The 12,210-nt window shown below is 40.1% G+C and overlaps 1 protein-coding gene across 1 annotated transcript; it reads left to right on the top strand.

Annotated features, from left to right (window-relative positions):
- Nucleotides 1-524: 524 nt before the first annotated feature.
- Nucleotides 525-11,796, top strand: LOC139389868 (interferon-inducible GTPase 5-like). Its single transcript, XM_071136862.1, has 2 exons — nt 525-1,129; nt 10,279-11,796. Exons 1-2 carry the CDS (start codon nt 556-558, stop codon nt 10,905-10,907), a joined length of 1,203 nt encoding a protein of 400 aa, XP_070992963.1. The 5' UTR covers nt 525-555; the 3' UTR covers nt 10,908-11,796.
- Nucleotides 11,797-12,210: the final 414 nt, after the last annotated feature.

Genomic DNA, 12,210 nt, shown 5'->3' with positions numbered 1-12,210 from the left:
TGCATTCGTGTCAACAACCAATGTTTCCTCAGAGCTATTGGTTGTCACACCACCCAAAGGGGTTGTATTTCATTGGGCTCTTAACTCTGCACATTTTGAGTGATTGTTAACTGTTCCTGATTTGCAAATCTTACAATAAAAGAAGTTGTTTTGAAGAGACTGCAGTTTCTCTTCCTTTCTGGTTAGAATGTCCATGACAGTGGTCTGAGTGGGGAGGGGAAAACGTAAACTTTGCTGTTATTGGCAGCGAGGTTTGGAACTCTCTTTCTTATTGGTCTATTAACTATTTTACCCCCTGATGATGTCACCAGACAGGCCAAAATGAATGTGTTCATATACACATTTCCAGTTATGGTGTACCTGTTTTTGAAAATGTGTGTGTGTGTGTGTGTGTGTGTGTGTGTGTGCGTGTGCGTGTGCGTGTGTGCGTTGAGATGTGGGCATGTTCTAAGACTGCGTTATCATATATATATTGTTGCATATCCTGTTGGTCCCAGTCTAGTCTCGCCCTTGTCAAACATACATTCACTTGCATTTATTGGAAATACGATTGCAATGAACAGCATTATGGAGAATATTGATGACACAGATCTTTCAGCAGTTCAAAGAGAGATTGAAGAAGCATTGAAGAACAACAGCTTGAATACAGCTGCATTCAAGATTCAAGAGTGTTTGAAGGAGATTAATAATGTGGAGCTGAATATTGCTGTCACAGGAGAGACAGGCTCTGGTAAATCTACCTTTGTCAATGCGTTCAGAGGCATGAAGTATAATGATGATGGCGCTGCTCCAACGGGTGTGGTGGAAACCACCATGGATGCAAAGGCTTACCCCCACCCAAAATACCCAAATATGAAAGTTTGGGATCTCCCTGGTATTGGCACCGCTAACTTCAAACCAGAAGTGTACCTTCAGAAAGTTGAATTCGATCGCTTTGATTTCTTCATCATAGTCTCATCAGAGCGATTCAGAGCCAATGACATTACTCTGGCCAAGGAGATCCAGAAGATGAAGAAGAGGTTCTACTTTGTTCGCTCCAAGATTGATAACGACATGAAGGCTGAGGGGAGAAAAGAGACGTTTGAACAGGATAAGACACTGGAAACAATCAGACAATACTGCATCAAAGGTTTGTCTACACACTGACTATGTACAGTATGCACAGTACCAGTAAAAAGTTTGGAAACGTACATATTCAAGGGGTTTTCTTTATTTTTACTATTTTCTACATTGTGGAATAATGGTGAAGACATCAAAACTATGAAATAACACATATAGAATCATGCAGTAAACAAAAAAGTGGAAAATCAAAATATATTTTCAGATTTGAGTTTCTTCAAAGTATCCACCCTGTGCATTAATAACAGCTTTGCACACTCTTGGCATTTTTTCAAACAACTTCATAAGGTAGTCACCTGGAATGCATTTCAACTAACAGGTCTGCCTTGTTAAAAGTATATTTGTGGAATTTCTTTCTTTCTTAATGCGTTTGAGCAATCAGTTGTGTTGTGACAAGGTAGGGGTGGTATACAAAAGATAGCCCTATTTGGTAAAAGATGGCAAGGACAGGTCAAATAAGTAAAGGGAAATTACATTCCATCATTACTTCAAGACATGGTTGGTCAATGTGGAACATTTGAAGAACTTTGCAAGTTTCTTCAGGTGCAGTCGCAAAAAAACATCAAGCTCTATGATGACCGCCACAGGAATGGAAGACCCAGAGTGACCTCTGCTGCAGGGAAGGTCATTAGAGTTACCAGCCTCAGAAATTGATGCCCAAATAAATGCTTCACAGATTTCAAGAAACAGACACATCTCAACATAAACTGTTCAGAGGAGACTGCGTGAATCAGGTCTTCATGGTTGAATTGCTGCAAAGAAACCACCACTAAAGGACACCAATAATAAGAAGTGACTTGCTTGGGCCAAGAAACACCAGCAATGGACATTAGACCAGTGGAAATCTGTCCTTTGGTCTGGAGTCCAAATTGGAGATTTTTGGTTCCAACCGCAGTGTCTTTTTGGAATGCAGAGTAGGTGAACGGATGGTTTCCACCGTGAAGCATGGAGGAGGTGGTGTGATGGTGTGGAGGTGCTTTGCTGATGACACTGTCTGTGATTTATTTAGAATTCAAGGCACACTTAAAACCTCTTTGGGCTTGGCATCCCGCTACGTCCGGTGAAACTGAAGGGTGCACAATTCAAATAAATAATCATAAAAATTAAGGATATTAAACATTTACTTACTTACATAAAATTCTTATATTGGTTGAAAGTTTAAATTCATGTTAATCTAACTGCACTGTACGATTTACAGTAGGCTTTACAGAGAAAGCATGACATTCAATTGTTTGAGTACGGCGACCGGTTTCATAAATTCACAAAGCGATTAAAAATTCACTTACTTTTTGAAAATCTTCCTCTGATTTGTCATCCAAAGGGTCCCAGCAAAAACATGTAGAGTCGTTTTGTTAGATAAAATCCTTCTTTATATTCCAAAAAGTATGTTAAGTTGGCGCCATCGTTTTGAGTAATCCACTCGTTCAACAGAATCCCAAATTCTACCAATCCAAAATTCTACCCCTAAACTTTGTTTCAATAAGTCAAAATACATTTCTATATAGTTCTCAGATACCCAAAAATGTAATTAAACTATAATTTTTCACACGGAAAAAAGTATGTTCAATAGGAAAACGATATCAGCAGGTGCGTGTCCTCTTCGTCGCGCCCACATACACGAATTTCCAAGTCTGTGTCCCTGTGGTAAATCTCATATTTCTTACTCGTTTTGGAAGAAACAAGCTTGAAACCTTGAACAAAGACTGCTGACATCGGTTGGTGTTTCCGGTGGTTTTTCTTTGAATTTTCTCCTACCTTATCTATTGTGTTATAGTCTCATACATTATTGTAATATTTCTACAAACTTCAAAGTGTCTTCTTTCCAATGGTACCAATTTTATGCATATCCTGGCTTCAGGGCCTGAGCAACAGGCAGTTTACTTTGGGCATGTCAGTCTGGTGGAAATTGAGAAAAAACAAAATTAACCAGCATGGCTACCACAGTATTTTGCAGCGATACGCCATCCCATCTGGTTTGCACTTAGTCGGACTGTCATTTTCATTTAAAAAAAAAAAAAATTGACCCCTTTTTCTCCCCAATTTCGTTGTATCCAATTGTTGTGGTAGCTACTATCTTGTCTCATCGCTACAACTCCCGTACGGGCTCGGGAGAGACGAAGGTTGAAAGTCATGCGTCCTCCGATACACAACCCAACCAAGCCGCACTGCTTCTTAACACAGCGCGCATCCAACCCGGAAGCCAGCCGCACCAATGTGTCAGAGGAAACACCGTGCACCTGGCAACCTTGGTTAGCGCGCACTGTGCCCGGCACGCCACAGAAGTCACTGGTGCGCAAATCATTTGTTTTTCAACAGGACAATGACTCAACACACCTCCTTCTTGGCAAATAGACAGCCTGGAGAGTAAATTAAAATGGCCCCCAACCGATTGTGTTTTTTTGTTTGTTTATCTGCGTTGTTTGTAACTTATTTTTTTACTATTTTTATGTACATAATGTTGCCGCTACCATCTCTTATGACCGAAAATAACTTCTAGACATCAGGAATGCGATTACTCACCACAGACTAGCAGAATCCTTTTTCTTCTTTCACGACTCTGACGAGCCCGAGGCGGAGGATGTACGGCTCCCTCGGGAACAGGCCCCGACCCCAGTGATCTGCGTGAAGAGGAGGCAGAGAAAGAGAGGCCGGAGGGCGGATGCATTCTGAAGAGTAGGCAGTGACCGAATAAACCCCATTCCCCCCAATTCTGCTCACAAACATGCAACCTTTGGACAATAAATGGACAAGTTCTTGGGAAGATTAAACTACCAATGGGACATTAAAAACTTTAACACCTTATGCTTCCCGGAGTCGTGGCTGGTTATATGATGTACCGGCAGGATAGAACAGCAGCGTCTGGTAAGACAAGGGGCGGCGGTCTGTTTATTCTTGTAAACAACAGCTGGTGCACGATATACCTCTTAAGTCTACCCCTTCCTTTTTCGAACATTCTGTTAAAAATCGCGCAACTTTTCAGCGTCCTGCTACTCATGCCAGGAATATAGTATATGCATATGATTAGTATGTGTGGATAGAAAACACTCTGGTTAAATCACGGCTGTGACTATAACAGATCGTGTGTTTCATTGAAAAACGCAAGAAAAACTGCTCTCTGAAAGCTAAAAATAATTTCCATAAGTCACTTTCATGGGTTGTTAAAAGGGCACAAAAAATGTAATATCGACCTGCATGCAATTCATACAGATTCCACACGATGTCGCCATTGTCGTCATTTTCAATTGAGTTTTTTGTTGGAAAATCCAACTAACTGGATTCCGTTTCTTCCGGTCTCCACCAGGATGTTTTCAATGTGCACATTGGCAGCCATTGATTTGCAGACGAGGAGCTATTGAATATACATCGCCCTGTAATCATTTTGATAGATTATAAACGTTTACTAATACCTAAAGTTGGATTAGAAAAGTATTTCGAAGTGTTTTGTGAAAGTTTATCGTCGACTTTTTTAATTTTAAAAAATGACGCAGCGTTTAAAAACGATGTTTTTTTCTGAATGACACAGCTTCCATAGAAAGCTATTTTGGGTATATATGGACCGATTTAAACGAAAAAAAGACCCAATAGTGATGTTTATGGGGCATATAGGAGTGCCAAGAAAGAAGCTCGTCAAAGGTAATGAATGTTTTATATTTTATTTCTGCGTTTTGTGTAGCGCCGGATAAGCAAAGTCTTTGTTTACGTCGCATTCAGGCATTTTGAGGTGTTGCATGCTATCAGATAATAGCTTCTCATGCTTTCGCCGAAAAGCATTTTAAAAATCTGACTTGTTGGCTAGGTTCACAACGAGTGTAGCTTTAATTCAATACCCTGCATGTGAATTTTGATTAAGGTTTGAGTTTTAACGAGTACATTTAGCATTTAGCGTAGCACATTTGCATTTCCAGGTGTCTACTTGAGACATCTGCGTCTCAAGTAGGAGCAAGAAGTTTTAAAGGAAGTCTCGAGCCATTGCTCACCCGAGGTAGAGTTTCTCATGATAAGCTGAAGACAACATTACATACCGAGAGAGTTCTCTTCTATATTCTTCGAAGCTGTTTACATAAAATCACAGTCAGAGGCTGGCACCAAGATAGCATTGAATTCCGCCATTAGCAAACAAGAAAATGCTCACCCATAGGCGGCACTCCTAGTAGCCAGGGACTTTAATGCAGCTAAACTTAAATCAGTTTTACCTAATTTCTATCAACATGTTAAATGTCCAACCTGAGGGAAAAGAACTCAGGACCACCTATAATCCACACACAGAGATGCATTCAAAGCTCTCCCTCGCCTTCCATTTGGCAAATCTGACCATAATTCTATCCTTCTGATTCCTGCTTACAAGCAAAAATGAAAGCAGGAAGCACCAGTGACTAGATCAATAAAAAAGCGGTCAGATGAAGCAGATGCTAAACTACAGTAGTGTTTTTCTAGCACAGACTGGAACATGTTCCGGGATTCTTCCAATGGCATTGAGGAGTACACCACATCTGTCATTGGCTTCATCAATAAGTGCATCGATGACGTCGTCCCCACATACTCACTGTCGTGTCTTTACTATAATTAAATTGAAGACTTCGTTTTTTATCAAAGATTCTCTGTAATTAGTATTACGCGATCAAACTGATTAATCATGTAACTGTAATTAACTAGGAAGTCGGGGCACCAAGGAAAATATTCAGATTACAAAGTTATAATTTTCCAATATAACCTTTCAGATATTTTCATATCTGATCCATAGTCTTCTGATTAATGAAGTATTTACTTTACCTCACGTTAGTCTCATTCCAAACGTCGTAAATTGTTGGATATCTGCACGAACCCCTTCTTCACTATGAGTCATCCATACATCAATTGTCTTAAATCATTTATTTATTATATGACTAAGTAATTCACAGAAATGCATACAAAAAAAAGTAAATATGGTTACAAGAAATGATAGGGATAATGTGCCCTAGTAGGCTATACCTGCATGGCGGCTTGTTACACTAAAGGGGGAGTCATCTGAGGAGTCAATACAGAGTGATAATTATAACAATAGACATACTAATCCTTTGCACATGAACGCTCACTCATTTGGGAACAATTCCAATCAATATATACACTGCTCAAAAAAATAAAGGGAACACTTAAATAACAATGTAACTCCAAGTTAATCACACTTGTGAAATCAAACTGTCCACTTAGGAAGCAACACTGATTGACAATAAATTTCACATGCTGTTGTGCAAATGGAATAGACAACAGGTGGAAATTATAGGCAATTAGCAAGACACCCCCAATAAAGGAGTGGTTCTGCAGGTGGGGACCACAGACCACTACCTCCGTCTTTGTGCAAGGAGGAGCACTGCCAGAGCCCTGCAAAATGACCTCGAGCAGGCCACAAATGTGCATGTGTCTGCTCAAACGGTCAGAAACAGATTCCATGAGGGTGGTATGAGGGCCCGACGTCCACAGGTGGGGATTGTGCTTACAGCCCAACATCGTGCAGGACGTTTTTTATTTGCCAGAGAACACCAAGATTGGCAAATTCGCCACTGGCGCCCTGTGCTCTTCACAGATGAAAGCAGGTTCACGCTGAGCACATGTGACAGATGTGACAGTCTGGAGACGCCGTGGAGAACATTCTGCTGCCTGCAACATCCTCCAGCATGACCGGTTTGGCGGTGGGTCAGTCATGGTGTGGCATTTCTTTGGGGGGCCGCACAGCCCTCCATGTGCTCGCCAGAGGTAGCCTGACTGCCATTAGGTACCGAGATGAGATCCTCAGACCCCTTGTGGGACCATATGCTGGTGCGGTTGGCCCTGGGTTCCTCCTAATGCAAGACAATGCTAGACCTCATGTGGCTGGAGTGTGTCAGCAGTTCCTGCAAGAGGAAGGCATTGATGCTATGGACTGGCCCGCCCATTCCCCAGACCTGAATCCAATTGAGCACATCTGGGACATCATGTCTCGCTCCATCCACCAATGCCACGTTGCACCACAGACTGTCCAGGAGTTGGCGGATGCTTTAGTCCAGGTCTGGGGGGAGATCCCTCAGGAGACCATCCGCCACCTCATCAGGAGCATGCCCAGGCATTGTAGGGAAGTCAGACAGGCACGTGGAGGCCTCATTTTGACTTGTTTAACTTCTTGGAACTCTGGGGGCGCTATTTCATTATTGGAGAAAAAAACGTTCCCGTTTTAAGCGTGATATTTTGTCACGAAAAGATGCTCGACTATGCATATAATTGACAGCTTTGTAAAGAAAACACTCTGACGTTTCCAAATCTGCAAATATATTGTCTGTGAGTGCCCCAGAACTGATGCTACAGGCGAAACCAATATGAAATTTCAAACAGGAAGTGCACCCAGATTTGAAAGTGCTGTGTTTCAATGAGTCCTTATATGGCTGTGTATGGGTCACGAATGAGCTTAGACTTCCTGTCGTTTCCCCATAGTGTTGACAGCATTGTGACCAATTTGTATATCATTGGAAGATTGACCATTTTACACTACATTTCCCAGGTGGTCGCTTGGTGTCCTCCGTCGCAATTATTGCGTAATCTCCAGCTGCGTGTGTTTTTCAGTTTGCTTCCGAGGAGAAACACAACTGCCACAAATGATTTATCATCGAATAGATATGTGAAAAACACCTTGAGGATTGATTCTAAACAACGTTTGCCATGTTTCTGTCGATATTATGGAGTTAATTTGGAAAAAAAGTTTGGCGTTGTAATGACTGAATTTTCGGGGGGTTTTCTTAGCCAAACGTAATGAACAAAACAGAGTGATTTCTCCTACACAAATAATATTTTTGGAAAAAATTAACATTTGCTATCTAACTGAGAGTCTCCTCATTGAAAACATCCGAAGTTCTTCAAAGGTAAATGATTATATTTGAATGCTTTTCTTGTTTTTGTGAAAATGTTGCCTGCTGAATGCTAGGCTTAATGCTATGCTAGATATCAATACTCTTACACAAATGCTTGTGTAGCTATGGTTGAAAAGCATATTTAAAAAATCTGAGATGACAGTGTTGTTAACAAAAGGCTAAGCTTGTGAGTGAGTATATTTCTTTCATTTAATTTGCGATTTTCATGAATAGTTAATGTTGCGTTATGGTAATGAGCTTGAGGCTATGATTGGCCCATTTTTCCTGACAGAGCTGGTGTAACTAAGTCAGGTTTGTAGGCCTCCTTGCTCCGCAAACACTTTTTAAATGATTGGTAAAATAACTGCACTGTCTAATTTACAGTAGCTATTACTGTGAAAAAAATGCCACGCTATTGTTTTAAGAGAGCTCCTAACAACAAAACACTTTTTTCTCCATGATGGGTTTGATAAATTCACCTCTGAAGGTGAAATGTGTACTTAAAATCTCAAATCTTGCACTGACTTATCATCCAAAGGGTCCCAGAGATAACATGAAGTTTAATTTTGTTAGATAAAATCCTTTTTCATATCCTAAAAAAGTCTATGTTGAATGCACGATCGATGTTGTATTTCCACCCGTTCAATTTGTAAAGGAAGGAATCTGTGAAAATCTAACCCTAAATGTTGTTTCAACCAGTCAAATCACATTTGTATGTATTCCTCAGAGATCCTAGAACGTAACCAGACTTCACTACATCATTAGGGGTGTAGTAAATGCTATAGGGCACCAAATTTTGTCAAAGAGCGACAACTTCATTGCATGCCAATTACTCGGACGGTCTTTACTTGACCACCAATCGGGGTCAAACAAAGCTAGCTAGATAGCCAATGAGCTGGGCTTTATGTCAGTGTCGGGTAACCCCGTATCTGTCACAAAATGTAGCTGCTAACCTTGTGCGAGAAAACCTTTTCCTTTTGGACAAAAATTATATGAACAGGGAGAGTTATGAGGTTACAAAAACTGGGTGTATTGCAAGTGTTGAACTTATAATATGGCTTTTAGTACTGGAAAAGCTAAGTCAAAATCCAAGTATACAGATTTGATGATATTCTTGCAGAAAAATTAAATTAGAATATGAATGTCTGCTTCACAATTTGCCCAAATGTACCTAGGTGACTTCACACTAAATGTCATGTAGTTGGCTCATACTTCAAGTTATCCGTCTGAAATGTTGCACATACACTGCTGCCATCTTGTGGACACCATCAGAATGGCAAACAGAGTGATGGCTCAATGTGGGACCTTTCTGTTGCATTTCAAAGATGGTGGTAAAAATAATTTTAACTATTGTCTTTTTTCTTTGTATTTTCTTCTACCAGATCTATTGTGTTATATTCTCCTACATTGCATTCACATTTGCACAAACATCATTGTGTTTCCTTTCAAATGGTACCACAAATATGCATATCCTTGCTTCAGGGCCAGAGCTACAGGCAGTTAGATTTGGGTATGTCATTTTAGGCGAAAATTGAAAAAAATGGGGCAATCCCAAGAACACAACACCTGTTGTGTTCGGTGCATGTCTAATCAATAAAAAGTGTACTTGTCACGTGCGCTGAATACAACAGGTGTAGTAGACCTTACAGTGAAATTCTTACTTACAGATTCTAACCAATAGTGCAAAAAAGGTATTAGGTGAACAATAGGTAAGTAAAGAAATAAAAAACACCAGTAAAAAGACAGTGAAAATGTGTCACCTGCAGAGCCTTGCTAAAAAAATGTGTCTAATAAAATGGGACTTGATTTGATGGAGTGTTGCATTAGATGACCTGGCCTCCACAATCACCCGAATTCAACCAAATTGAGATGGTTTGGGATGAGTCGGACTGCAGAGTGAAGGAAAAGCATCCAACAGGTGCTCAGCATATGTGGGAATTCCTTCAAGAAAGGTTTCCCGGGATTCCAGTTGAAGCTGGTTGAGAGAATGCCAAGAGTGTGCAACGCTGTCATCAAGGTGGCTACTTTGAAGAATCTCAAATAGAAAATATATTTTGATTTGTTTAACACTTTTTTGGTTGCTATATGATTCCATATGTCTTATTTCATCGTTTTCATGTATTCACTATTATTCTACAATGTAGAAAATAGTAAAAATAAAGAAAAACCCTTGAATGACTAGGTGTGCCCAATCTTTTGACTGGTACTGTATATTAGTGTATTCTACTGCTAACAAATACAAACAATTTGTTTTTCATATTAGTTACTGTGATTGTATTTGACCATACTTTGTTTTGCTCCTCAGGGCTTCAGGATCAGGGTCTGGGCTCTCCTAAGGTCTTTCTCATCTCCAGTTTTGACCTTGGTCTCTACGATTTCCCTGACCTGGAGGAGACAATGGAGAAAGAGCTTCCTGACCACAAGAGGCATGTACTACTGTTGTCCATCCCTAATTTAACCCTGAAAATCAACCAGAGGAAGAAGGAGGCTTTCAAAGCCAACATGTGGAGGCTAGCTTTTGTATCTGGCTTTGTGGCAGCAATACCTATCCCAGGCCTTTCCATTGCTGTAGATGTAAGCATATTGGTATTTGAGGTCCAGAGGTACTATCACGCTTTCGGTCTTGATGATGAGTCCCTACAGAGCCTTGCTAACAGAATGAATGTGTCAGTGGAGGAGCTGAAAGCAGTCCTCAAGTCACCTCTGAACCAAAAAAAAATAAACAAAGATGTGATTGTCAAGTTGCTTCAAAGTGCAGCTCTATCAGCGGTGACGTTGGCTGAATACCTGTTAAGTAACATTCCTGCTGTCGGCAGCATTGCTGCAGCAGGGATTTCCTTTAGTACAACCTACTACATGTTGAGGAAGTGTCTGAACGAGCTGGCTGATGATGCACACAATGTTCTGATGAAGGCACTGATGGCCAATGAGTGAGATAATGTTTAATTAAGATTTAATTTCAATCTAGATCTGTTTTTGCATTCTTTCTTGAACACTGTCTTCAAACAAGGAAATGCAATCAAGGAAATACAGTTAAAAGTAGATAACTAAATTATGCAGCTTGAAAATAAATGTACAAATCAAATGTAATTGATCAATGGGACATTAAGGTCTCAATAGTTTTAATATAGGCAAGCATGATATAATAGCGTGGGGTTGTCTTCGCTGCATTCTGCTACCTACTGACTTCCACACTCAACAACCTGAGCCAAGACGCAGAGAGATTGGTGAGGAGTAGCGCTTGAGACGCCTGTCACTGAGTAGACTGATGGTCAGCCAGTAAATGTACCAATCAAATGTAATTGATCAATGGGACAGTAAGGTCACAATAGTTTTAATATAGGCTAGCATGATATAATCTTACTGCATTAGATGGGAAATTCATATTGGGATCTTTTTACTCATAGTAAATTACTCTGAAAATACAGTATATACTCCAAAAATATACATCAGATTTGACCATTTAACTTCAGTAAAATCTATGTATAATCTATGTAATCCTAGACTTTTGAGAACCAAATCGGATGTGATATGAAACTATTACATGATATTTAAACGTTGATCCCTCTAGAAAGAGGATTTGAAAATAATCCTAGTTTGTAATGAATCAATGTTAATTGTCCAATATATTGTATAAGTTGTGGTTCTACATGATAACATAAAAACAAAATAAATGATTGTCCAGTTCTTTAGGTGGCATCTCCTGAATCTCAGTTTTTTCTTTATTTAAAATGTATTATGTAATCTCAGTGAATGCACATTGTAACTGGGATTACATTGTCATGACATTCTCTTATAATGATCAAAATAAACTTTTATAATGTACAACAAAGGTGCTTGATTTTCAGTATGCAAAAAAAGAAGAAATCATATCCTTTTCTTTTTGTGTTTATTTTACCATTTGTACACATAGCATTCCTGGCTCAGAGTAACAGTCAACATGTGTAAAATGTAAATAGTCTGGGTAGCTGTTAAGGAGCCTTTCGGTCCTAGATTTGACGCTCCGGTACCACTTGCAGTGCGGTAGCAGACTGGAGTCTTTGACTTCCTCTGACACCGCCTAGTATATGTCCTGGATGGCAGGAATTTTGGCCCCAGGGATGTACTGGGCCGTGCGCACTACACTCTGTAGAGCCTTATGGTCCAATGCCAAGCAGTCGCCATACCAGGCGGGGATGCAACCAATCACGATGCTCTCGATGGTGCAGCTGTTGAACCTTTTGAGGATCTGGGAACC

Source organism: Oncorhynchus clarkii, chromosome 30, assembly GCF_045791955.1.
Source record: "Oncorhynchus clarkii lewisi isolate Uvic-CL-2024 chromosome 30, UVic_Ocla_1.0, whole genome shotgun sequence".
In the NCBI taxonomy this organism is placed as follows: Eukaryota; Metazoa; Chordata; class Actinopteri; order Salmoniformes; family Salmonidae; genus Oncorhynchus; species Oncorhynchus clarkii.
This window is presented reverse-complemented; position numbering and strand designations above follow the sequence as displayed.